Source organism: Pan troglodytes, chromosome 19 (genome assembly GCF_028858775.2).
Source record: "Pan troglodytes isolate AG18354 chromosome 19, NHGRI_mPanTro3-v2.0_pri, whole genome shotgun sequence".
NCBI classification, from domain to species: Eukaryota; Metazoa; Chordata; class Mammalia; order Primates; family Hominidae; genus Pan; species Pan troglodytes.
This window is the reverse complement of record NC_072417.2, coordinates 23,104,108-23,131,986: the sequence shown is the minus strand read 5'-3', so window position 1 is coordinate 23,131,986 and position 27,879 is coordinate 23,104,108. Positions and strand designations below refer to the sequence as shown.

General features: G+C 45.0%; 1 protein-coding gene across 27 annotated transcripts in view; it reads left to right on the top strand.

Moving 5' to 3' along the window:
- The first annotated feature begins 7,130 nt into the window (after window positions 1–7,130).
- Window positions 7,131–27,879, top strand: part of DBF4B (DBF4 zinc finger B) — a 50,356-nt gene continuing 29,607 nt past the window's right edge. For 4 of the 27 annotated variants that reach the window (XM_063798449.1, XM_063798448.1, XM_063798434.1 and 1 more), the window contains exons 1-5: window positions 7,162–7,376; window positions 7,841–7,903; window positions 18,438–18,478; window positions 18,572–18,765; window positions 21,558–21,700. In XM_063798449.1, coding sequence (XP_063654519.1) covers window positions 7,358–7,376; window positions 7,841–7,903; window positions 18,438–18,478; window positions 18,572–18,765; window positions 21,558–21,700 — 460 coding nt within the window. In that variant the 5' untranslated portion in view covers window positions 7,162–7,357. Of the gene's footprint in view, window positions 7,476–7,840; window positions 7,904–18,437; window positions 18,479–18,571; window positions 18,766–21,557; window positions 21,701–27,879 lie in introns of those variants that run through there. The other 23 variants (XM_063798442.1, XM_063798438.1, XM_016931636.4 and 20 more) reach the window with 16 other exon arrangements.

Here is a 27,879-nt window from a genome sequence, read left to right as displayed (position 1 = left end):
GTTTTTCTTCTTTTAGATAATATAATACACTTAAATTATAATGTGTTTTTTCAGCACCTCTATGATCAATTTTTTTTTTTTTTTTTAGATGGAGTCTTGCTCTGTCACCCAGGCTGGAGTGCAGTGGTGCAATCTCGGCTCACTGCAACCTCCGCCTCCCGGATTCAAGCGATTCTCCTGCCTCAGCCTCCTGAGTAGTTGGGATGACAGGCGCCCACCACCATGCCCGGCTAATTTTTGCATTTTCAGTTGAGACAGGGTTTCGCCATGTTGGTCAGGCTGGTCTCAAACTGCTGACCTCAGGTGATCTGCCCACCTCAACCTCCCAAAGTGCTGGGATTACAGGCGTAAGCCACTGCACCCAGCTCTTTTTTTTTTTTTTTTTTTTTTTTTTTTTTTTTTTTTTTTTTTGAGACAGAGTCTCACTTTCTTATCCAGGCTGAAGTGCAGTGGTATAATCATCCCTCATTGCAGCCTCCACCTCCTGGGCTCAACTGATCCTCCCACCTCAGCCTCCTGAGTAGCTAGGACCACAGGCATGCACCACCACACCCAGCTAATTTTTTTTTAAATTTTTAGTAGAGATGAAGTGTCACTATGTTGCTCAGACTGGTCTCAAACTCCTGGGCTGAAGCGATTCACCTGCCTCAGCCTCCCAAAGTGCTGAGATTAAAGGTGTGAGTCCCCATGCCTGACCTTTGTAATCATCTTGTACCTGAGGCACACCTTTCTTTTTTGGCCGGTGGGGAGGGGTGGGGGGCCGAGAGTCTTGCTCTGTCACCCAGGCTGGAGTGCAGTGGGGCCATCTCAGCTCACTGCCACTTCTGCCTCCTTGGTTCAAACAATTCTGCTGCCTCAGTGTCCCAAGTAACTGGGATTACAGGCACACACCACCATGCCTGGCTAATTTTTATATTTTTTAAGTAGAGATGGGGTTTCATCCTGTTGGCCAGGCTGGTCTTGAACTCCTGACCCCAAGTGATCCGCCCACCTTGGCCTCCCAAAGTGCTGAGATTACAGGCATGAGCCACCGTGCCTGGCCAAGGCACACCTTTCTTTGGAGACCACCGGCCCAGGATAAACCTAGAAGAGTGTTAGACTGAAGGGCATGTACCTTATTGGGTACTAAATTGCTCTCCCAAGGTTTTCCCCAGTTTTATACCCCACCCTTTTCTTTGCATTTTTACTAGAATTTGGTTTTAATACACATTAATTTTTGCAGATCAAAAGTTATGAAGTGGTATTTAATTATTGTTAAATTGGTATTTTCCTAATTATTAGTGAGTCGTAGCATGCTTTATGTTTATCAGCCCTTAAAATGTCTCATGTTTGTATTGCCCGTATTTTTCTTTTGTGTTATTTGTCTTTTCCACATTGATTTTTAAGAATCTACTTTTTCTTTTCCATTTCATTAATTTCTATCCTTTGCTATTTCTGACTGTCTACAGCCTTTGGGCTCACTGTTTTGTTCATTTTTCTGACTTCTCAAGTTGAACACTTAGCTAATTCATTTTCAATTATTCTTATTTTCTCTTTCTTACTTCCTTATTTTCTTTTTCTTTCTTTCTTTTTTTTTTTTTCTTTTTAAGCAACAGAGTCTTGCTGTGTTGCCCAGGCTGGTCTCGAACTCCTGGTCTCAAGCAGTCTGCCTGCCTCGGCCTCCCAAAGTGCTGGGGTTACAGGCATAAGCTACCACTCCTGGCTTAAATTTAACTTTTAGATTCGGGGGTACATGTGCAAGTTTGTCACAAGGGTATATTGTGCAATGCTGCAATTTGGGCTTGTCGGTGGGGGGTGGGCAGGGTGGGCGGGGGCAGAGTCTCCCTCTGTTGCCCAGACTGGACTGCAGTGGGGCAATCACAGCTCACTGCAGCCTTGACCTCCTGGGCTCAAGCGACCCTCTCACCTCAGCCTCTCCAATAGCTGGGACCACAGGTGCATACCTAATGCTCAGCTAATTTTTTATTTTATTTATTGTAGAGAAAGGTTCTCCCTATGTTGCCCAGGCTGGTCTCAAACCCCTGGGCTCAAGTGATCCTCGGGCCTTGGTGTCCCAAGTGTTGGGATTACAGGCATCAGCCACCACACCTGGCCTGGGCTTCTAGTGATCCCATCACCCAGATAGTGAACATATTACCCACCTTCCTCTCTCCAGCCTTCCCTCCTTTTGGAGTCCCCAGTGTCTATTGTTCTCATCTTTATGTCCGTGTGTATCCAGGGTTTAGATCCCACTTAAAAGTGAGAACATGCAATATTTGGTTTTCTGTTTCTGTGCTAATTTGCTTAGGAGAATGGCCTCCAGCTACACTCACATTGCTACAAAAGACATGATTTTTTTTTTTTTTTTTGAGATTGAGTTTTGCTCTTGCTGCCCAGGCTGGAGTGCAATGGCAAGATCTCAGCTCACCGCAACCTCCGACTTCCAGGTTCAAGCTATTCTCCTGCCTCACCCTCCCGAGTAGATGGGATTACGGGCATGCGCCACCACACCCGGCTAATTTTGTATTTTTAGTAGAGATGGGGTTTCTCCATGTTGGTCAGGCTGGTCTTGAACTCCCAACCTCAAGTGATCCGCCCACTTCGGCCTCCCAAAGTACTGGGATTACAGGCGTGAGCCACTGCCCCCAGCAATTTCATTATTTTTTATGGCTGTATAGTATCCCATGGTGTATATGTACCATATTTACTTTATCCAATCCACCATTCACGGGGTACCTAGGTTGTTTCTATGTCTTTGCTACTGTGAATAGTGTGGTAATAAACATAGTGCAGGTGTCCTTTTGGTAGAATGGTTTATTTTCCTTTGGGTATATACCAAGTAATGGGATTGCTGGGTCACATAATAGTTCTATTTTTAGTTCTTTGAGAAATCACACTGCTTTCCACAGGGGCTGAACTAATTTACATTCTCACCAACAGTATATAAGCATTACCTTTTCTCCATAGACTGGCCAACATTTATTATCTTTTGGCTTTTTAATAGTAGCCATTCTGACTGGTATGAGATGGTATCTCATTGTGGTTTTAATTTACATTTCTCTGATGATCAATGATATTAAGCATTTTTTCATGTTTGTTGCCACTTGTATGTCTTTTTTTAAGAAATGTCTGCTCATGTTTTTGCCTTTTTTTTTTTTTTTTTTTTGAGACAAGGTCTTGGTCTGTCGTTCAGGCTGGAGTGCAGTGGCATGATCTTGGCTCACTGCAGACTTGACCTTCTGGCCCAGGTGATCCTCCTACCTCAGCCTCCCAAGTAGCTGGGGCTGCAGGCATATGCCACCACGCCTAGCTAATTTAAAAAAATTTTTATATAGATGGGCCTCCCTATTTTGCCCAGGCTGACCTTGAACTCCTGAGCTCAAGTAAAGCCTCCTACCTTGGCCTCCCAAAGTGTTGAGATTACAGGCATGAGCCCCTGCATCTGGCCTTTGCCCACTTTTTAATTAGGTTTTTTTGTTGTCGTTGATTTATTTAAGTTCCTTATAGATTCTGGATATTAGTCCTTTGTCAGATGCATAGTTTGCAAATATGTTCTCCCGTTCTGTAGGTTGTTTACTTCATTGATAGTTTCTTTTGCTGTGCTTTGGAAGCTCTTTAGTTTAATTAGGTGCCAGTTGTCAATTTTTTTTTTTTTTTTTGTCGTAATTGCTTTTGAGGACTCAGGCTGATATCCAGACAGTATTTCCTAGGTTTTGTTCCAGAATTTTTAGTTTGATGTCTTACATTTAAGTCTTTCATCCACCTTGAGTTAATTTTTGTATATGGTAAGAGGTAGGGGTCCAGTTTCATTCTTCTGCATATGGTTAACCAGTTTTCCCAGCATCATTTATTGAACAGGGAGTCCTTTCCCCATTACTCATAGGTGTACAGCTTTATTTTTGGGTTCTTTATTCTGTTCCATTGGTCTATGTGTCTATTTTTATGCCACTACCATGCTGTTTTGGTTACTGTAGCCTTGTTTAGTTTGAAGTCAGGTAATGTAATGCCTCTGGCTTTGTTCTTTTAGCTTAGGATTGCTTTGGCGATTCAGGCTCTTTTTTTCATTCTATATGCATTTTAGAATAGTTTTTTTTTCTGATTCTGTGAAAAATTACATTGGTAATTTGATAGGAATAGCACTGAATCTGTAGATTGCTTTGGGCAGTATGGACATTCTAATGATATTGACTCTTCCAATCCATGATCATGGAATGTTTTTCTATTCGTTTGTGTCTTTTATTATTTCTTTCAGCAGCAGTGTTTTATAGTTCTTGTAGAGATCTTTCACCTCCTTGGTGAGATGTATTCCTAGGGATTGTTTTGTGTGTGTGGCTCTTTTTCTTTTAATGAGACAGAGTCTCGTTCTGTTGCCCAGGCTGGAGTGCAGTGGGGTGATCTCGTCTTACTGCAAGCTCTGCCTCCCGGGTTCATGCCATTCTCCTGCCTCAGCCTCCCAAGTAACTGGGACTACAGGCACCCGCCACCACACCCAGCTAATTTTTTGTATTTTTAGTAGAGACGGGGTTTCACCATGTTAGCCAGGATGGTCTCGATCTCCTGACCTCGTGATCTGCCCGCCTCGGCCTCCCAAAGTACTGGGATTACAGATGTGAGCCACCATGCCCGGCTGGCGCTTTTTTTTTTTTTTTTTTTTTTGACAGAGTCTCGTCACCCAGGCTGGAATGCAGTGGTGTGAGCTTGGCTCACTGCAATCTTCGCCTCCTGGGCTCAAGTGATCCTTGTGCCTCAGCCACCTGAATAGCTGGGATTACAGTTGCACACCATCACTCCAGGCTAATTTTTGTATTTTTAGTGGAGATGGGGTTTCACCATGTTGGCCAGGCTGGTCTTGAACTCCTGGCCTCAAGTGATCCACCCTCCTCAGCCTCCCAAAGTGCTGGGATTACAGGTGTGAGCCAACACGCCCAACCTGTGTGTGTGGCTGTTGTACATGAGATCACATTCTTGATTTGGCTCTCAGCTTGAACGTTATTGGTGTATAGAAATGCTACTGATTTTTGTGTGTTGACTTTTTTTTAATCCTAAAATTTTATTAAAGTAATTTATTGGGTCTAGGAGCCTTTTGGTGGAGTCCTCATGGTGTTCTAGCTATAGAATCATATCATCAGTAAGCAGAGATAATTTGATTTTCTCTTTACCTATTTGGATGCCTTTTGTTTCTTTTTCTTGCTGATTGCTCTGGCTAGGATTCCCTAAATACATTTATATTTTAAAGTATTTTCATTTTTTGGAGTTGCATAGTGTTGCACAGTATGACTACACCATAATTTATTTAACCTACTGCCCGTTATTAATCAATATTTTCGTTGCTTTTGATCTTTTGGTATTGCAAACAATGCTGAGGCAGATAACTTTATTATACAAATTCTGTCACACATGTGAAAAAAGAACATGCTGAACCATCTTGCCTCTTAAAGTTTCTGCTTGGAAGTGATGTCACTTTTTTCTTTTTTCATGAGCCAAAGCAAGTCATATGGCCAAGGCTTCGTTCGTTCATCAGGGCTGAGATGTATAAGCTTCCTCAGGGAGGAGTCCCACTGGAAGAGATACCAAGTTTATGTACTGTATATACCTCTACCAGTGTTTTAAAAATATCACCCTGGGCCAGGCGCGGTGGCTCACACCTGTAATCTCAGCAGTTTGGGAGGCCGCGGCAGATGAATCACCTGAGGTCAGGAGTTCGAGACCAGCCTGGCCAACCTGGTGAAACCCCGACTCTACTAAAATACAAAAATTAGCCGGGCATGGTGGCAGGCACCTGTAATCCCAGCTACTCGGGAGGCTGAGGCAGGAGAATGGCCTGAACCCGGGAGGCAAAGGTTGCAGTGAGCCAAGATTGCGCCACTGCACTCCAGCCTGGGCGACAGAGCGAGACTCCCTCTCAATAAAAAAATAAATAAATATAAAAACTATCACTCTGGTTGCTGAATGGAGAATGGATTATATTGGGGAGAGATAGGAAGCTACTCGGGAGTAGAAGTGAAGAATTGACCGCAGTACTTTAGGCAAGAAATGATAGCAGCTTGAACTAGGGTGGTGGTGGTCTCATTCCAGATGTACTTTGGAGGCAGTTCGTAGGATTTTTTCTTGGAGTGGGGATGGGCACAAGGGAAAGTACTGAAAGACAACTTCTAGGTTTTTGGTTTGAGCAACTGGGTGAATGATTGTGACATTTGAGTAAACAGTAACATTTTACTGAGAGGGGAAGACCTGGGGGGAGAACAGGTGGTTTTTTGACAGGGGCAGCGAAACAAATGTTCTGTTTTGAATGTGTTCAGCCTGAGGTGCCTATTAGACATCCAAGTTGAAATAGCCAGTAGGCACTTGAATATGTGAGTCAGGAGATCAGACAGGTCAGAGCTACAGAAAATCTGAAGGTGTGGCAGAGCTGAATTGTAAAGCTGTGGAGCTGGATGAGATCTCCTAGGGAGATAAGGGAGAGGGATAAGGGCTAAAGCGTTGGCATACTCCAAAATATATAGGTGAACAGTGGCTTTGGATCCAGCAAAGGGGACTGAGGAGGAACCATTGAGATAGGGAAAAAAACGGTAGAGTGCTGAGTCATGGAAGCAAAAAGAAGAAAGTATTTCAAAGAAGGAATAGTCCATCTATAAGTTGGATATGATAAGGATAGTATTTCAGACTGTGGAAATCACAGTTGACCTGGATAAGTACAGTTTTAGTGGGGAGGTCCCCAGCTCTCCACTGAATGATCTCTTATTAGATCAAATTTGATCTCTAATTAGCAGTCTAATTAGATGGGTTGAAGAAAAGATGGGAAGTGAGGGATAAAGATACGTCTTTTGAGAAGTTTTGTTGGGCAGGTAATAATTGAAGAACGGGAGGGGGACAAAAATGTGAAGATGAAATGATGTGTAAGTGAAATCTTTATGTAAACTGCAAATGCTCTGCAAGTGTTAGGCTTATTTTGTTATTTAGTATTCAAACTTCTAGGAATTTCAATGCAGCTCAGTGTGAAGAATCACTAAAAAGCGACCACTAGTCCTCAACTTGAGGGCCATTAAGGGGCAAAGCCGTCTAGCCAGTGAAGAGCCAAGAAATGAAGAGACGGTTTGAGAAGACGTAGGCGGTGGGGGAACGGAAAGAGGAATCGCGAAACTAATATTGTCCTTCCAAGGACACCGTAGGGCGGATCTCGCAGCTACGGCCTTCTTTTAGGGGTGGAGCCGGCAGTAAATTTAAACTGCAGCCGCGGCCGAAAACGCCAAGAGATTGATGCTGTAGCTGCCCTGAGATAACCAGGACTGTGGAATCGGGAAGAGCTCATGGAGCTCGCGAATGTAATACGGAGGCCTCTGAGGAAGGAGTACGGAGGCCGAGAAGGAGCCGGCATTTGATGAGCGAACCGGGAAAGGGTACGGATGCCGGGAAGGGGAGAAAGAAAGGCGGAAGGGGTCTTTAATAGCTGAGGCGAGGTGCGGGGTCGTGGAGGGGGCTTAGGAATTGACCAGCGGGTAGGTGCCGAAGCTGAGGAGGGTATAGGGGCCGGGAAGGAGCCACAGGAGTTGAGGGAACCGAGGAATGAAGGTGGCAGAGGAACGTAGGGGACAACAGCCTGGAGGGATGTATGGAGATTGAGATGGACAGGAGGTGGCCAAGAGGTCACGGCCGTTGACTGAACGGAGTCTGAAAGGAGGCGGAGGGCATGAGGGGCAAGAGCCTGGCGGGAGTCGCGGGATGTAGGTCGGAATGGAGTTGAGTCTTGCTGTTCCCAGGAGTCGCGTTTCTGTGCGCGTTTTGGGAGACAGTAGTGGGCGGGAGGCGTGGAAGTTCCAAGGGTTGGTGAAGATGGTTGAGTTGCTGTTATGTCCTTTCTCAGGAGACGATTGCTTCGAGCTGGAGAGTTCCATGGCTGAGAGTAGGCTCCGGGCCCCGGACCTAGGTGGGTAACAGGACAGAACTAGGGACGTGAGGTGAAAATTGCCCCAGGGTCTCTTGGAGAAGACCGAAAAATGTTCGCCCTGTTGGAGTTTTCGATCACTCAGTGTTTTTATGTACTTATTTATTCATTTTATTTATTTATTGGGATGGGGTCTTGCTGTGTTGGCCAAGCTGGTCTCAAACTCCTGGCCTCAAGCAGTCCTCCTGCCTAGGCCTCCCAAAATGCTGGGATTACAGGTGTGAGCCACTTCACCCGGCCCACTTAGTGGTTTTATGTGTGTGTGTGTGTATGGACGCAGCATCATAGACCGTTTTGGGATTCATGATAAAGGTCAAGTAAGAGTCATATTATGAACAAGATTAACAGACAGATGTGGAGTCAGGATAGAGTGACTTATTAAATATATAAGTTATTACATTCATAGTTGTTTACAATAAAATCCTTAAGTTAAACACTGCTACCTAATTAGGTAAGTATTTTAGCACATGGCACTTCCCTCCGTACTGCCCCTTTAGTTAATACCATCTAGTTGGCCGGGCGCGGCTGCTCACGCCTGTAATGCCAGCACTTTGGGAGGCCAAGGCGGGCGGATCACGAGGTCAGGAGATTGAGACCATCCTGGCTAACACAGTGAAACCCCATCTCTACTAAAAATACAAAAAATTAGGCGGGCGTGGTGAGGCGTGCCTGTAGTCCCAGCTACTCAGGAGGCTGAGGCAGGAAAATTGCTTGAACCCAGGAGGCGGAGGTTGCAGCGAGCCGAGATTGCACCACTGCACTCCAACCTGGGCGACCGAGCGAGACTCCGTCTCAAAAAAAAAGAAAAAAAAATACCGTCTAGTTTTACTTCTGGATTGTTAACAGATATGCCATCGGCTTGTTGCCTTTTAAACAGTAATCCACTTCATTTACTGAGTTATTCATTCTTCCCATCTCTTGTTGCTTTTTTTTCCCCTTCTGTTTCTCTGGAGAACTTCAAGAGTGTTTTCAAAAGGATGCTTTGTGTGATAAACTAAGAATATATTTATTTCAGCCTTGTAGTAAAATTTAAGTCAATTTTTTTTCCTTCAACACATTGAAAAATTACAGTATTTTCTCCTTGTTTTCTTCAGCATTTCTTTTTTATTCTTGCTGCTTTGTAAGTGACCTCCTTTTCTCATTAGATGTTTTAGATTATGTGAACCTGTGGATTATATTGATGAAAGAAAAAAATGTTTTATTTTATTTATTTTGAGGTGTTGCACCCAGGCTGGAGTGCAGTGGAGCAATCATGGCTCACTGCAGGTTCGGCCTCACCGGAATCAAGTGATCCTCCCACCTCAGACTCCCAGGTAGCTGGGACTGCAGGCACTCACCACCACGCCCAACTAATTTTTTTGTTGTTTGTTTTGTAGAGACGAGGTTTTGCCATGTTGCCCAGGCCGGTCTTCAACTCCTGGGCTCAAGCAATCACCCTCCTCAGCTTCCCAAAGTGTTGGGATTACAGGAGGGAGCCACTGCACCCAGCCCAATATTTTAGATTATACATTTTTATATTTGTTCTTAAAATTTACTATAAGATGATAATGTGTGGATTTTAGAGGGTTTTTATTTTCGTTTTTATTCCAGTTTGATTTTTTTTTTTTTTTTTTTTTTGAGACAGAGTCTCGCTTTGTCACCCAGGCTGGAGTGCAGTGGCACCATCTCGGCTCACTGCAACCTCTGCCTCCAGAATTCAAGCAATTCTTTTGCCTCAGTCTCCTGAGTAGCTGGGATTACAGGAGCACGCCACCATGCCCGGCTAATTTTTGTATTTTCACTAGAAACAGCGTTCCACCATGTTGGTCGGGCTAGTCTTGAACTCCCGGCCTCATGATCCACCTGCTTCAGCCTCCCAAAGTACTGGGATTATAGGCGTGAGCCACCACACCTGGCCTCCAGTTTGATTCTTTAAATTTTTTTTAATTATTATTTTATTTTAGAGACAAGAACTTGCTCTGTTACCCAGGCTAGAGTACAGTGGCACAATCATAGCTCACTGCAGCCTCAAAGCCCTGGGTGCAAGCAATTCTCCTGCCTCAGTCTCCCAATCTCCTGCCTCAGTCTCCCAAGTAGCTATGTCTACAGGTGCATGTCTCCACACCTGGCTTCCTGTTTGATTCTTGACATAGCTTAAAAGGCAGGCCATGTGTGGTGGCTCACACTTGTAATCCCAGCACTTTGGGAGGCCAAGGCAGGCGGATCACCTGAGATCAGGAGTTCAAGACCAGCCTGGCCAACGTGGTGAAACCCTGTCTCTACTAAAAATACAAAAAACAGCCGGGTGTGGTAGTTGACACCTGTAATCCCAGCACTTTGGGAGGCCAAGGCAGGGGGATCACGAGGTCAGGAGATTGAAACCATGGTGAAACCCCATCTCTACTAAAAATACAAAAAACTAGCCGGGCGTGGTGGCAGGCACCTGTAGTCCCAGCTACTCGGGAGGCTGAGGCAGGAGAATGGCGTGAACCCGGGAGGCGGAGCTTGCAGTGAGCAAAATTGCACCACTGCACTCCAGCCTGGGCGACAGAGCAAGACTCTGTCTCAAAAAAAAAAAAAATTAGCTGGCGTGGTGGCAGGCTCCTATAATCCCAGCTACTTGGGAGGCTGAATCAGGAGAATTGCTTGAACCCAGGAGGTGGAGGTTGCAGTGAGCCGAGACTGCGCCATTGCACTCCAGCCTGGGCAACAAGAATGAAACTCCATCTCAAAAAAGAAAAAAAAAAAAGCCAAAGTTTCTCACAAAAAACAGGAGGCATGAGAGTTAATCCCCTTTCAGGCTGTCTGATTCCCACTTCCTAAGAAACAGCCATTTACAGCTTTTAACTATTTCTTCTAGAAGTTACCACCTTATTTCTGTAATAATATGCTCATACTGTTTTAATTGTTTTCCATTTTGAATTATGTCTTCTTTTTTTTTTTTTTTTTTTTTTTGAGACAGTCTCACTCTGTCATCAGGCTGGAGTGCAGTGGCACAATCTCGGCTCACTGCAACCTCTGCCTCCTAGGTTCAAGCGATTCTCCTGCCTCAGCCTCCCAAGTAGCTGGGACTACAGGCACATGCCACGATGACTGGCTAATTTTTTGTCTTTTTAGTAGAGATGGGGTTTCACTGTGTTAGCTAGGATGGTCTTGATCTCCTGGCCTCGTGATCCACCCGTCTCAGCCTCCCAAAGTGCTGGGATTACAGGCATGAGCCACCACGCCCAGCCCAATTTTTTGTATTTTTAGTAGAGATGGGGTTTTACCATGTTAGCCAGGATGGTCTCGATTGCCTGACCTCACGATCTGCCCTCCTCAGCCTCCCAAAGTGCTGGGATTACAGGTGTGAGCCACCACACCCGGCCTGTCTTCTTTTTTTTTAATAGAGATGGGGTCTCACTGTGTTGCCCAGGCTGGTCTTGAACTCTTGGGCTCAAGTGATCTGCCCACCTCGGCCTCCCAAAGTGATGGAATTACAGGCATGAGCCACCATGCCCAGTCAATTTTGAATTATATCTATTGACTGTCTTCTATGGACAATAAAGATTTTTTCTGTCCTACCACTTCTCTGCACCACACACAAACGCACATGCATTTCCCACCTTTCCTTTTATCTCCCCAGTATATATGTAGTAATTTTGATTTAGTCATTTGTATTGACTTTTTTTTTTTTTTTTTGAGACAGAGTCTTGCTCTGTCGCCCAGGCTGGAGTGCAGTGGCGTGATCTGGGCTCACTACAAGCTCCGCCTCCCGGGTTCATGCCATTCTTCTGCCTCAGCCTCTGGAGTCGCTGGGACTACAGGCGCCCATGACCAGGCCCGGCTAATTTTTTGTTTTTTTTTAGTAGAGATGGGGTTTCACTGTGTTAGCCTGTATGGTCTTGATCTCCTGACCTCGTGATCCACCTGCCTCCGCCTCCCAAAGTGCTGGGATTACAGGTGTGAGCCGTCGCGCCCCGCCGACATTATTTTCATTATGTAAACATTATTCGGCCAGGCGCGGTGGCTCACACCTGTAATCCCAGCACTTTGGGAGGCTGAGGCAGGTGGATTACCTGAGGTTAGGAGTTTGAGACCAGCCTGGCCAACATGGTGAAACCCTGTCTCTACTAAAAATACAAAAATCAATAGGATGTCGTGCACGCTTGTAATCCCAGCTACTTGGGAGACTGAGGCAGGAGAATCACTTGAACCCGGGAGGCAGAGGTGTAGTGAGCCGAGATCATGCCACTGCACTCCAGCTTGGGCGACAGAGAAAGATTCCGTCTCAAAAAAACAAACAAACAAAACATTATTCATCACTGAGCTATATAATAAGCTAGGAGATTTTCTTTGTTTTTTATGTATGGATCACTAATTCAGGTCCAAACTCTTCACCAGAGTATGGGCCTTCTCTCAATACTTTCAAGCTCATCAGAGGATCTGTCAATTTGTCTTGGAGACATAGCGTTTTAGTACTCCAGTCTGGCCTGGCTGTGTACTAGGCCTATTGCACTGATTTCATCCTCCGATCTCCCCTCATTATTCTGTGGAATTCTTTTTGCCTCTTTCCTGTGTTGGATCTCCTGTATTTTAAATTCTATATTTTTTACACCATGGAATACTACTCAGCCATAAAAAGGAACAAAATAATGTCTTCTGCAGCAACTTGGATGGAGCTGGAGGCCATTACTGTAAGTGAAGTAACTCAGGAATGGAAAACCAAATACCATTTAGTTTTCACTTGTAAGTGGGAGCTAAGCTGTGAGGATGCAAAGACATGCAAAGTCATATAATGGACTTTGGGGATTTGATGAGGGGGAAGGTTAGGAGAGGGGTGAGGGATAAAAGATTACATATTGGGTACAGTGTACATTGCTTGGGTGACAGGTGCACTAAAATCTCATAATTCACTGTAGAACTCATCCAGGTAACCAAAAACTACCTGTACCCCAGAAGCTATTGAAATAAATAATAATTTTGAAAATGAAGTATAAGTTTGGGGAGCCCCACAGCAATATTTGGCTTTCCTGAAATTCTGTATAAATTTAGACAAGACTATCTCAACATTTATCCATCTATATGCCAATGTGGTAACAGTCTCTGTATGTTTTTTGTGTTTGTTTTTAACTTTCACTAAACAAGTAAGAGGTATCCTTCATTCCATTTCTACCCCTTACTAACAGTATGATCTTGGACATACAAGATTTCTCTGTGCCTCAGTTTCCTTATCTGTAAAACAGGTATAATAATTTTATCTTCTTTATAGACCTGTTGAGAATGTATTGTGCATAGCGATATATATTTGCTATTTCTATTGCTATTATTGTCAAAAATTATTAAATTTTGATTTTTTTGTAGAAGTGGAGTCTCACTTTGTTGCCCAGGCTGGTCTTGAAGTCCTGAGCTCAAGTGATCCTCCCACCTTGATCTCCCAAAGTGCTGGGATTACAGATGTGAGCTACCATGCCCAGCTTATTATTATTATTTTTTTTAATGGGCAGCCTCCAAACCAGAATAGGTTCAGAGAGGCTCCCATAGGAAGGCTTTTACATTAGCTGGTCTCCAGTATTGGCTACAATGTAAGTCAAATCCTGTCTTTCTCTTCAGTATTCTGAAATTCCATGACAGTGTGTCTTGATGTGGGACTTTTTTCATTTATGGAGCAGGTACCTTTTAATCTGTAACATCATTTTCTTTAGTTCTGGGAAATTTTTAGCATTATTTCTATAATATTTCTCCCTTCTATTTTCTCTTTTCTGTTTCTGGAACTTTTATTGTTTGGATATTAGATCTCATAGATTCTTCCTTTGATTTTCTTGCGGATTTTTGTTTGTTTGTTTTTGAGACGGAGTTTTGCTCTTGTTGCCCAGGCTGGAATGCAATGGTGCAATCTCAGCTCACTGCAACCTCTGACTCCCAAGTTCAAGCGATTCTCCAGTCTCAGCCTCCTAAGTAGCTGGGATTACAGGCACCCGCCACCTGGCTAATTTTTGTATTTTTAGTAGAAATGGGGTTTCACCATGTTAGCCAGGCTGGTCTCAAACTCCTGACCTCAGGTGATCCACCCATCTCAGCCTCCCAAAGTGCTGGGATTACAGGTGTGAGCCACCACACCCGGCCGGTTTTCTTGTTTTTCTCTCCCATTTTGCATCTGTCTTTCATTCTGTTCTCTAGAAAATTTCCACAACTTAATCTCCAATTTTGGTTGAATTTTTAATTTCTATAACATTTATAAATTTCCAAGAGCTTTTTCTTTTCTGTGTGTTTCTTTTCTTACAGTGTCTTGTTGTGCTTAATGGATATAATGTATTCCCTTTCCTCTCCCTGGTTGTTAATTGTACTGTTTTTGTTTCTTTTTAGTTTTCTTCTGCTTCCTACATTATGTCTATTTCCTCTTCTTTTTTCTGTTTGTTAGCCTAATTTCTTTCTTTCTTTTTTTTTTTTTTTTTTTTTTTGAGGCAGAGTCTTGCTCTGTCTCCCAGGCTGGAGTGCAATGGCGCGATCTCAGCTCACTGCAACCTCCCCCTCCCAGGTTCAAGCAATTCTCTTGCCTCAGCTTCCCAAGTAGCTAGGACCACAGGTGCATGCCACCACACCTGGCTAATTGTTTGTATTTTTGGTAGAGACGGGGTTTCACCATGTTGGCCAGGCTGGTCTTAAACTCCCGATCTGAGGTAATCCACCCGCCTCGGCCTCCCAAAGTGCTGGGATTACAAACGTGAGCCACCACACCCAGTCTAGCCTAATTTCTTGTTAGAAACTTCCTTTAAATGTCTGATGATCTTTGTTTACCTATTCATATTTAAGAGTGAGGAGAAGGGGTTGTCAACTTGATAGACTTCATTGTAAGCTGGGACCTGGCAATTTTGTGGGGGAGGGACCTCAATTGTCACTAGTTTGTATGTTTTTGTCTTGAGCTAGTCAGTTCCCTAGAGAAGAGTCCTCCAAACCTCTCTCTGGTAAGTATAAGCTTGTCAGCATTCTGGATGCTCACTGGGGCAACAGATCTGTAGGTCTTACTGTTCAGTATACAGATATTCTTTTGATCCCCTATGTTTTCACTGGGGCTTTATCTTTGCTTTCACCTGTGCCCAATGTTCCTCTAGTCCAGGGATTTTTTCAGCCCCAAGACTATTGACATTTTGAGCCAAGTAATTCTTTGTTTTCTGAGGTTGTCCTGTGCTTTGTAAGATACTAAGTGGCATCCCTGGCCTCCACCCGCTAGATGCCAGGAGCACACCCACTTCCCAGTTGTGCCAGCCAAAAACATTTCCAGAGGTTGCTAAGTATCCCCTGAGGAGAAAAATCTCCCCAGTTAAGAACCACGGCTCTAGTCTTCTGCTGGGGTGGGAGAGGGTTCTGAGAGTCTATTCCTTTTAAAGTCTTTAAAATAATTGGTATTTTAGCCTACTGTTTCATTCTAGCATTCCACTCTGTATGGTCCCTCTGATTGGGCCTTTCAGCTCTAATCAGCTTGCTTCTTGTTGGCTTAGGATTTAGCCTTCTCTTATCTCCTGTCTGTTTTTCACTCACCCATCTAATTTCCAGCGTCCAACATTTTGTAGCATCTCTTGCCTGTTGTCTTCTTGCCAGTTTCTTTATCTATTTTTATTCTTTTTCTGTCACTTTAGTGAGATTTGGAGAGAGAACAGAAGTTCTTGTATTCATCTTCCACATTTATTCAGAAGCCTGGATCATTATTTCTTCAAATATTTTCTTCTCTCCATTGTTTTTCCCCCTTTGCAACTCTTCTGGTGTTGTTCACATTTCTATCCCTATCCTCTGCATTTCTTAAATTCTCTGATGTCCATTTATTTATCTCTTTGTGATACCTTCTGAAAGAGTTACTCAACCTAATTTACCAGCTCACACTGTTCTATTTAGCTCATCTATTGGTGTGGATAGATCTTTTCGTTTTTAATTTTAAAATAATTTCACAGTTATAAAAAAATTTCAAAAATAGTCAAAGGTTCCTACTCTTTACCCAGCTTCCCCAAATATTAACATCTATGTAATAATAGTACAATTTTAAAAATCCAGGCCAGGCGTGGTGGCTCACGCCTGTAATCCCAGCACTTTGGGAGGCCAAGGCAGGGGAATCATTTGAAGCTAGGATTTCGAGACCAGCCTGGCCAACATGGTGAAACCCTGTCTCTACTAAAAATACAAAAAAATTAGCTGGATGTAGTGGCAGGCACCTGTAATCCCAGCTACTTGGAAGGCTGAGGCAGGAGAATCACTTGAATCCGGGAGGCAGAGGTTGGACTGAGCCGAGATCGTGCCACTGCACTCTAGCCTGGGTACAAAGCAAGACCTGGTCTCAAAAAAAAAAAAAAAAAATCCAAGGGGCTAGGCGTGTTGGCTCATGCTTGTAATCCCAGCACTTTGGGAGGCTGAGGTGAGAAGATCACTTGAGCCCAGGAGTTCAAGTCCAGAATGGGCAACATAGTGAGATCTTGTCTCTACAGAAAAGCAAAAAAATTCGCCAGGTATGGTGGTGCGTGACATGGTGGTGCATGTGATCCCAGCTACTCAGGAGGCTCGGGGAGGATCCCTTGAGCCCAGGAGGTCAAGGCTGCAGTGAGCCATGATCACACCGCTGCACTCTAGCCTGAGTGACAGAGTGAGATCCTGTCTCAAAAAAAAGAAAGAAAAGAAAATCCGGAAATTAATATTGATATTATTAACTAATCTATAGATCTCATTCACATTTTACCAATTATCCCCCAATGTTCTTGTCCTGGTTTAAGATTACATGTTGCAGCTGGGCACGATGGCTCATGCCTGTAATCCCGGCACTTTGGGAGGCCGAGGCGGGCGGATCATGAGTTCAAGAGATCAAGACCATCCTGGCCAACATGGCCGTCTCTACTAAAAATACAAAAATTAGCTGGGCATGGTGGTGTGCGCCTGTAGTCCCAGCTACTTGGGAGGCTGAGGCAGGAGAATCGCTTGAACCTGGGAGGCAGAGGTTGCAGTGAGCCGAGATTGCACCACTGCACTCCAGCCTGGACGACAGAGCAAGACTCTATCTCAAAAAAAAAAAAAAAAAAGGTTACACATTGCTTTTAATTATATCTCGTTAGTCTCCTCCTGAGAGGAGGTCCTCATTCTTTCTTTGTCTTTGATGACCTCAGTACTTTTGAAGTCACCTCTAAATTTGGGTTTGTTTGGTACGTCCACATGATTGAATTCAGCTAAAGCATTTTTGGCACAGAAGTGATGTTATCCCCTCTCCAGTATGTTATCAGGAGGCACATGATGAAGATAAGATAAATCTCATTAACTTTGATCCCTTGATTAAAAGTGGTGTCTGCTAGGTTTTTCCACTGAGAAGTTACTGTTTTACCTTCTGTAATTAATAACTATCTTACAGGAAGATACTTTGAGACTGTGCAAATACTGAAATTTAAATTGTTTTTCTTTTAGAGCTGGCTTTGGTGCCGCATGCCTGTAATCCCAGCTACTCGAGGCTCAGGCAGAAGAATCACTTCAACCCGGGAGACAGAGGTTGTAGTGAGCCAAGATCGCGCCACTGCACTCCAGCCTGGGTGACAGAGTGAGATTCCGTCTCAAAATAAATAAATTTTTTTTTTTTTTTTGAGACGGAGTCTTGTTCTGTTGCCAGACTAGAGTGCAGTGGCGCGATCTTGGCTCACTGAAACCTCCAACTCCCTGGCTTAAGCATTTCTCCTGCCTCAGCCTCCCACGTAGCTGGGATTACAGGCACGTGCCACCATGCCCAGCTAATTTTTGTATTTTTAGTAGAGACAGGGTTTCACCATGTTGGCCAGGATGGTCTTGATCTCCTGACCTCATTGTCCATCCGCCTCGGCCTCCCAAAGTGCTAGGATTAGAAGCATGAGCCACCACGCCTGTCCTATTTTTTTTTTCTTAACAGCTTTTTTGAGTTATAGTTCACACACCACACAATTCATCCATATAAAGCGTACAATTCAGTGACTTAGTATGTTCACAGAATTGGGCAACCATCACCACAGTCAATTTAGAGCACTTTTCTCCCTCCAAAAAAGAATACCCATTAGCAGCCACTCCCAAATTTATCCTGACTCCCCAGCCCTAGTCATCTGCTAATGTACTTTCTGTTTCTATAAATTTGCCTCTTCTGGACATTTCATATAAATAGAGTCATAAAATATGTAGTCTTTTGTGACTGATTTCTTTCACTTAGCATAATGCTTTTGCAGTTTATCCATGTGGTGCCATGTGTCAGTACATCATTCCTTTTCATTGTTGAGTAGTGTTCCATTATATGGATATACCACATTTTGTTTATCCATTCATCAGATGGACATATGAGTTTCCACTTTTTTTTTAAGAGACACAAACAAAATGTTATCAGTTATTAGGTTCTTAAGAAATTCAGAACAACAGTTTGTGAGGATAAATTCCATTCGTTAGGGCAAACACAGATCACAGGTAGCCCTGGAGCTGAGGAAAGCTTTGATTTTTTTGTAAAACATGTGAGTCCACAGCTTTCTGATAAGTCTCGCGCTGCTCTGTAATCTATTTCTCTTTTTCTGTGTCAAAGGTCTCACCTTCCTGGTGTTTAGGCTTCCACACCTTCTTAAAGTAAGCACCAGTAAGACGTCTTGCAATTTTTACATTGCTGCTACCAATTTTGGTTGAGGTAGCAATGACAAATTTCTGGTGTGTTCTTCGTAGAGGAACTTGATTGAGGACCAGAGGTCCAGTCCCAAGACCAGCTGCTTCAGGAAAACCACCCTCGCCTCTGTGGCGCCCAGTGGTGATGATCAGAATCGTCCTGGAGGTGATGCTGGATCGCAGTTTTCTCACATGCTGACTGAAGGGTTTCTTTTGCCATGGCTCAACAGCTTTAGAGGCACATCTTCAGTAGGGTAATATCTAGGCATTTTGTGAAGTTTAACCACCTGGGTACCACTGTTCTTGTCAACACCAACTGGTTTTGTAACAGTTGCAAGAAACTTCTTTTTCTTTTCAACCTTGGATTTAGCAGCTGAGTACTTCTTCCTGGACATGGTCTTTCTGGAATACATAGCAGATCGGGAATATCTGCAATTCCTCTGACAAGGACAGGATTGCGGCTGCAATGGGGCTTCCCTGTCTTGGACGTTTTAGCCTTGAGGTTGCCCCTTTTCACCTTGCCACCAGCATCAGCTTTCTTGGCCTTAGGTTTCTTCTCTTTAGTATCTGGCTTCTCAGCTTTCTCACCCATCATCTTGCAAGATGGGAAAGACTCCACTTTTTGGCTATATGATTAATATTGCTATAAGCATTCATTTACAAGTTTTCATGTGGCTGTGTTTTCATTTCTCAAGGATATACCTAGGAGTAAAATTGCTGGGTCATACGGTAACTCTGTGTTTAACCTTTTGAGAAACTAACACATGGTTTTCCAATGTGACTGCACGATTCCACATTCCCTCCAGAAGTATATGAGGGTTCCAGTTTCTCATATCCTCACCAACACTTGCTATTATCTGGCTTTTTTTTTTTTTTTAAGTCAATCTCGCTTGCTTTCCCAGGCTTGAATGCAGTAGTGTAATCTTAACTCTTAACTCACTGTAACCTCCACCTCCTGGGTTCAAACAATTCTCCTGCCTCAGCCTCCCGAGTAGCTGGGATTACAGGCGTGAACCACCACGCCCGGTTATTTTTTGTATTTTTAGTGGAGACGGGGTTTCACCATGTTGGCCAGGCTGGTCTCGAAGTCCTTATCTCAAGTGATCCACCTGCCTCAGCCTCCCAAAGTACTGGGATACAGGTGTGAAACACAGCACCTGGCCAAGATTTTAAAAATACTATGTTTTTCATGTCCATTATCTCCAACTAATTCTTTCCCCCCACCTTTTTTGAGACAGAATCTCCCTCTGTCACCCAGACTGGAGTGCAGTGGCGTGATCTCAGCTCACTGCAACATCTGCCTCCCGGGATCATGCAATTCTTGTGCCTCAGCCACCCAAGTAGCTGGGATTACAGGTGTGCACCACCATGCCCAGCTAATTTTTCTATTTTTAGTAGAGGCAGCGTTTTGCCATGTTGCCCAGGCTGGTCTCGAACTCCTGGCCTCAAGTAATGTGCCCACCTCGGCTTCCCAGAGTGCTGGGATTACAGGTATGAGCCACTGTGCCCGGCCTAATTCTTTTCTTTAACTGCTGTTCCTGCTTTATGTTTTCCTGTATCCTCCCTAGCCTTTTTGAGGATATTTATTATACTTCAATGGTTTTTCTTTTTCCTATCTGGTTCATTATTATGACAGATAGACAATCTATACCAGATAAAGTTTCTTTGGTAGTACTTGCTTTCTTCAGTTGCCTCATGTTTTCTTATACACAAATGTCCCTTTGGGACATTAGCCACTCTGATTGGTAATGTGCTGCTCGAAGGAAGATCAAAAGCTTATGCCCTATCTCGTGTGTCCCTCCGCTGAGTTTAGGGATTGGAGGTTGCATAGAAGAGGAAACAACCCAGGCCAGGCGTGGTGGCTCGCGCCTGTAATCCCAGCACTTTGGGAGGCCGAGGCGAGCAGATCACCTGAGGTCGGGAGTTTGCGACCAGCCTGACCAACATGGAGAAACCCTGACTCTACTAAAAATACAAAATTAGCCAGGCATGGTGGTGCATGCCTGTAATCCCAGCTACTGGGGAGGCTGAGGCAAGTGAATCGCTTAAACCTGGAAGAAGGAGGTTGCGATAAGCCGAGATTGTGCCATTGCACTCCAGCCTGGGCAACAAGAGCGAAACTCCGTTTCAAAAGGGAAAAAAAAAAAAAAGGAAACGACCCCACTATGGTGCAAAGCCCCTGGAATATGGGCTCATTCACTCTCCATTTGCAGCAGCATTCTGTGCTCTCCAACACACACACACACACACACACTCTTTGTCTTGTTGTTTTTCAAGAGCTGTCTTTTTGAGTTATAATTACCTAAGTTACCAAATGCAGAGGTTGGGAAGTAGGCCCATTCAGGAGCCAACAAGTTCACTGTCCCCTTACCCTACACACACACACACACACACACACACACACACACACACACACACACTCTTGTTGTTTTTCAAGAGCTGTCTTTTTGAGTTATAATTACCTAAGTTACCAAATGCAGAGGTTGGGAAGTAGGCCCATTCAGGAGCCAACAAGTTCACTGTCCCCTTTTCCTCTTATCTGTCTCGAATACACATGCATATTCGCCCTAAGCTAGGCGGCAACACTGCCATGATGTTACCCTGCTGACTCTGGTTAGGGGCTGGGCACTGGCAACAGGGCAGGCAGTGACTCACTCAGCACAGCTAGAAAGCATCCTCCTGCCTGGCACCCCCGTGTGAATCTCGGCCCTCTTTTCCCTAGCTTACTATTCACTGCAGCCCCCCAATGTCTGGTTTGGGGATCTGTCTAATTTCTTTTTACTTAAATGGCTTCCCTAGATTTAGATTCTAAGGAAGAAGTGAAGAAGTCAGCAAGCCTTGTTTGCTTATTATCTTGTTTGGAAGGTTCCAATTTCACCACATCTGAGCTTCTGAGGGTAAGGGCATTGGCTTCACAGCTGTCTGTGTGTGCCCAGGGTCTAGTCTGTGCTATTACAGCACACAGACTGAGCTGTCAGTGAGGGCCACCTGGCTTCAGGACTGTCTTTTCAAGCTTCTTACTTTGCTCCTCTTTATTGTTTTCTAGGAGTTTCCAGGTGTCTAGGAAAATGCCAGAAGAACTCACCAGGTGCCGGGAAGCATCCCTTTTCCGGAAAGTCCTTTTACTTGGATCTGCCTGCTGGCAAGAATCTCCAGTTTTTGACGGGGGCCATTCAGCAACTGGGTGGGGTAGGTAACCTGCTCTTCTCCTGTGATGCCATGTGCCTTTGCAGGCTTAGAGCAGGAGTTGGATGGGGATTATATCTGTGGTTTCCAAGTATTTTCTTTTTTGAGACAGAGTCTTGCTCTATAACCCAGGCTGGAGTGCAGTGGCGTGATCTCAGCTCACTGCAACCTCTGCCTCCCGGGTTCAAGCAATTCTCCTGCCTCAACCTCCCAGGTAGCTGAGATGACAGGCACACACCACCACGTCTGGCTAATTTTTTGTATTTTAGTAGAGATGGGGTTTCACCTTGTTGGCCAGGGTGGTCTTGAACTCCTGACCTCATGATCTGCCAACCTCGGCCTCCCAAAGTGCTGGGATTACAGGCATGAGCCACCACACCCAGCAGTTTCCAGGTATTTTCAGCGGTCTCACTACATTTCTGAAAGCAATTTTAAATATAAACCATTTTTTTGGCCAGGCGCAGTGGCTCACACCTGTAATCCCAGCACTTTGGGAGGCCAAGGCAGGTGGATTACTTGACGTCAGGAGTTAGGGACTACCCTGGCCTAAATGACGAAACCCTGTCTCTACTAAAAATAATGAAAATTAGCCAGGCATCATAGTGGGCGCCTATAGTCCCAGCTGCTCAGGAGGCTAAGGCAGGAGGATTGTTTGGACCTGGGAGGCGGAGTTTGCAATAAGCCGAGATTGTACCACTGCACTCCAGCCTGGGAGACAGAGCGAGACTCTGTATCAAAAAAAAATAATGATAAATAAATAACCTTCAAAAAATAAAGATAAATCTTTTTCCTTATTAGAAACTTAGGCTGGGCACAGTGGCTCATGACTGTCCTCCCAGCACTTCGGGAGGCTGAGGAGGACAGATCACTTGAGTCCAGGAGTTCAAGATCAGCCTGGCAACATGGCGAGAGCCCGTCTCTACAAAACATACAAAAAATTAAGCGGGTGTGGTGGTGCATGACTGTAGTTGGGAGGCTGAGGTAGGAGGATCACTTGAGCCCAAAAGGCGGAGGTTACAGTGAGCTGAAGTCGAGGTCTTGCACCACTGCACTCCAGCCTGGGCAACAGAGTGAGACCTTGTCTCAAAAAAAGGCTGGGTGCGGTGGCTCACACCTGTAATCCTAGCACTTTGGGAGGCCGAGCCAGGTGGATCACTTGAGCCCAGGAGTTTAGATCACCCTGGCCAACATGGCAAAACCCTGTCTCTACTAAAAATACAAAAATTAGCCAGGTACAGTGGCACATGCCTGTAGTCTCGGTTACTCAGTAGGCTGAGGCATGAGACTTGCTTGAGCCCCGGGAGGCAGTCCAGCCAGGGTGACACAGCATGACCCTGTCTCAAAAAAAAGAGAAACTTTTTTTTTTTTTTTTTTTCTGAGACAGTGTCTCGCTCTGTCACCCAGGCTGGAGTGCAGCGGCGCCATCTCAGCTCACTGAAAGCTCCACCTCGTGGGTTCATGCCATTCTCCTGCCTCAGCCTCCCAAGTAACTGGGACTACAGGCGCCTACCACCACGCCCGGCTAATTTTTTTTGTATTTTTAGTAGAGACGAGGTTTCACCGTGTTAGCCAGGATGGTCTTGATCTCCTGACCTCGTGATCCTCCCGCCTCGGCCTCCCAAAGTGCTGGGATTATAGGCATGAGCCACCGTGCCCAGCCAAAAAAAAGGAAACTTAATGGCCAGTTGTGGTAGCTCATACCTGTGATCTCAACACTTTGGGAGGCTGAGGTGGGAGGATTGCTGGAGTCCAGGAGTTTGAGACCAGCCTGGGCAACATAGTGAGACCTCATCTCTACGAAAAATAAAATTATAGCTGCCGGGCACGGTGGCTTACTCCTGTAATCCCGGCACTTTGGGAGGCCCAGGTGGGCAGATCACCTAAGGTCAGGAGTTTGAGACCAGCCTGACCAACATGGAGAAACCCTGTCTCTACTAAACATACAAAATTAGCCGGGTGTGGCGGCACATGCCTGTAATCCCAACTATGCAGGAGGCTGAGGCAGGAGAATCACTTGAACTCAGGTGGCGGAGGCTGCGGTGAGTCGAGATCACGCCATTGCACTCCAGCCTGGGCAACAAGAGCGAGACTCCATCTCAAAAAAAAAAAAAAAAAATTAGCTGGGGGCAGTGGCACATGCCTATAGTCCAGCTACTCAGGAGGCTAAGCTGGGAGGATTATCTGAGCTCAGGAGTTTGAGGCTATAGTGAGCTATGATTGCACCACTACACTCCAGCCTGGATGACAGAGCAAGACCCTGTCTCAAAAATAATGTTAAAATAAATAAACATATTATCTGTTCACTCTAGAAATTTTAGAGAACATGGAACTACTCCAAGTGACAACCAGCATTTTTAATTATTTTTCTTTCCTCCCTTCCTCTCATAATGGCTTAATTTAGATATAATTCACATGTCATAAAATTCATCCATTTAAAGTACACAGCTCAGTGGTTTTTAGTATATTCACAGAAATGTGTAAGTTGTATGATCGCATAGTCAATTGTAGAACATTTTCATCACCCCAAAAAGGAAACCCTGTACCCATTATCAGTCACTCCCTATATGCTTGGGCAACTACCTATATCCTTGATACTCCTAGCCCTTGGTAATGCCCATCTACCTTCTGCCTCCATCCTGCCTTTGTTTTTTTTGTTTTGTTTTGTTTTGTTTTGTTTTGTTTTTTTTTTTTTGAGACGGAGTCTCGCTCTGTCGCCCAGGCTGGAGTGCAGTGGCGCGATCTCGGCTCACTGCAAGCTCCGCCTCCCGGGTTCACGCCATTCTCCTGCCTCAGCCTCCCGAGTAGCTGGGACTACAGGCGCCCACTACCACGCCCGGCTAATTTTTTGTATTTTTAGTAGAGACGGGGTTTCACTGTGTTAGCCAGGATGGTCTCGATCTCCTGACCTCGTGATCCGCCCGCCTCGGCCTCCCAAAGTGCTGGGATTACAGGCGTGAGCCACCGCGCCCGGCCAACTGCCTTTGTTTTTTTGTGCTTCTTTTTTTTTTTTTTTTTTTTTTTTAAGAGGGGGCCACATTTAGTCACACAGGCTAGAATGCAGGAGTGCGGTCATGGCTCACTACAGCTTCAACCTCCCCAGACTCAGGTGATCCTCCCGCCTCAGTCTCCCTGTAGCTGGGACTACAGGTGCTCGCCACCATGCCCTGCTCATTTTTGTATTTTTTGTAGAGGCAGAGTGTCGCCATGTTGCCCCAGACCGGTCACGACCTCCTGGATTCAAGTAATCCTCCCACCTCAGCCTCCCAAAGTACTGGGATTACAGGCCTGAGCCACTGCTACTGGCCCTTTTTCTTTCTTTTTTTTGAGACGGAGTCTTGCTCTTGTTGCCCAGGCTGGAGTGCAATGGTGCGATCTCAGCTCACTGCAACCTCCACCTCCCGGGTTCAAGCAATTCTCCTGCCTCAGCCTCCCAAGTAGCTGCAATTACAGGCATGCACCTCCATGCCTGGCTAATTTTGTATTTTTAGTGGAGACGGGGTTTCTCCATGTTGGTTAGGCTGGTCTCGAACTTCTGACCTCAGGTGATCCACCCACCTCAGCCTCCCAAAGTGGTGGGATTACAGGTGTGAGCCATCGCACCCGGCCCTTTTTTATTTATTTATTTATTTATTTATTTATTTATTTATTTATTTATTTTTGCCTTACCCAGTTGCCTGCAAGAGGGAGCTGAGGGCAGGGCTGGGAGGGGCAGGGCAATGCTTATTTTTTTTCTAGCTATGATCATGAGTACTTTTTTTTTAATTTTAGAGACAGAGTCTCGCTATGTTGGTCAGGTTGGTCTTTTACTCTTGGCGTCAAGCAATCCCCCCACCTCAGCCTCCCAAAATGTTAGGATTACAGGCATGAGCCACAGCATCCAGCTGGCGTTAGTACATTTTTATTATCAATTTTTTACCCATAACCTTAAAGCGTTAGCACTTTTCTACCATTATTGCCCTTCATATGCATCATTTGCGGTGGGAATATAATATTCTTTTGAGTGGATTATTAATTTACTTAACTGTTGCTCTGTGGACATTTAGACTCTTAATAATTTTTAGCGTTTAGAAATAACACAGGTGAACAACTTTGAGTAAAAAGCATTTGCTATATTTGATTCCATTAAAATATTTTTAGGGGCTAGGCACGGTGGCTCACACTTGTAATCCCAGCACTTTGGGAGGCCGAGGCGGGCGGATCACTTGAGGCCAAGAGTTCAAGACCAGCCTGGCCAACATGGTGAAACACCATCTGTACTGAAAATACAACAATTAGCCGCGTGTGGTGGTATGCGCCTGTAATCCCAGCTACTCGGGAGGCTGAGGCAGGAGAATTGCTTGAAACCGGGAGGTGGAGGTTGCAGTGAGCCAAGATCGTGCCTCTGCACTCCAGCCTGGGCAACAAAGGAAGACTCCGTCTCAAAAAAAAAAAAAAAAAAAAAAAAACCATATATATATTTAGGCTAGGCTCAGTGGCTCACGCCTGTAATCCCACTTTGGGAGGCTGAGGTGGGCAGATCACCTGAGGTCAGGAGTTCTACACCAGCCTGGCCAACATGATGAAACCTTGTCTCTACTAAAAATATAAAAAAATTAGCAGGGCATGGTAGCACGCACTTGTAGTCCCAGCTACTCGGGAGGCTGAGGCACAACAATCGCTTGGACCCAGGAGGCAGAGGTTCTAGTGAGCCAAAGTTGTGCCATTGTACTCCAGCCTGGGCAACAGAGCAAGATTCTGTCTCAAAAAGAAAAAAAAAAGAAAACAGCATGATAGTGCTTGACCCAAAAGAGACTAATAACTGGGGAAACTGGATGAATAGGGCTTGGAATGGAGAGGCTCTTTGCTGTCAAACCCAGAAACTCAGGACTGCAGAAACTCAGTGGTGAGGATGGATAGAATGAGGATTATATAACCAAACTGGCCCATAATTACATTTTGAACTTTTAGTCCTTTCTGTCATTTAGCCTTTGCTATGTAAAACACCAACCCTACTTGGGCTTAAAGCAACAATTTATTTTCTATTTATTTATTTATTTTTAGACAAAGTTTCGCTCTTGATGCCCAGGCTGGAGTGCAATGGTGCGATCTTGGCTCACTGCAACCTTCGACTCCCAGGTGCAAGTGATTCTCCTTCCTCAGTCTCCAGAGTAGCTGGGTTTACAGGTGCCTGCCACCATGCCCGGCTAATTTTTTTTTTTTTTTTTGTACTTTTAGTGAAGACGAAGTTTCACCATGTTGGCCAGGCTGGTCTCAAACTCCTGACCTCAGGTGATCCTCCTGCCTTGGCCTCCCAAAGTGCTAGGATTACAGGCATGAGCCACCACACCTGGCCAAAACAACAATTTATTATTTCTCATTATGCTGTGGGTTGGCTGGGTGGTTTATCTGGTGGTTTCAGCAGGGCTCACTCCTGAGGCTGGATTCAGCTGGATGGTCACCTGGGCTGGAAAGACCAAGATGGCCTCACTCACACATCTGGCACTCTGTGTCAGTTATCATAACTATATGCAATAAGCTAGACTAGCTGATTTAACATGGTGGTCTCAAGGCCACCTTCCCAGAAAGTGAGGCAGGAAGCTAAGGCCTCTGAGGCCTAGGCTCCAGAACTCACACATCATAATTTCCACATGTTCTATTGGTCCAATCGAGTCAGATTGAAGGGCATAAAAAGGTAGGTCCCACCTCCTAATGGCAGGAAGAGCAAAGTCATATTGCAAAGGAGTGGGTATACTGGGATGGGAGGAGGAATATATGGTCATTAACAATCTCCTATATTTATATAGGATAATCATTGATTGCCCTACTCCTACCCTCTAGCATTTGCTTTTGCTGTATTAAAAAAGGTAGATGCAGCCAGGCACGGTGGCTCACACCTGTAATCCCAGCACTTTGGGAGTCCAGGGCGGGCAGATCACAAGGTTAAGAGATCGAGACCATCCTGGCCAACATGGTGAAACCCCATCTCTACTAAAATTACAAAAATTAGCTGGGCGTGGTGGCATGCGCCTGTAGTCTCAGCTATTCGGGAGGCTGAGGTAGGAGAATCGCTTGAACCTGGGAGGCGGAGGTTGCAGTGAGCTGAGATCGCATGACTGCACTCCAGTCTGGTGACGAAAAAAAGGTAGATGTGATCAGACACGGTGGCTCACACCTGTAATCCCAACACTTTGGGAGGCCAAGGT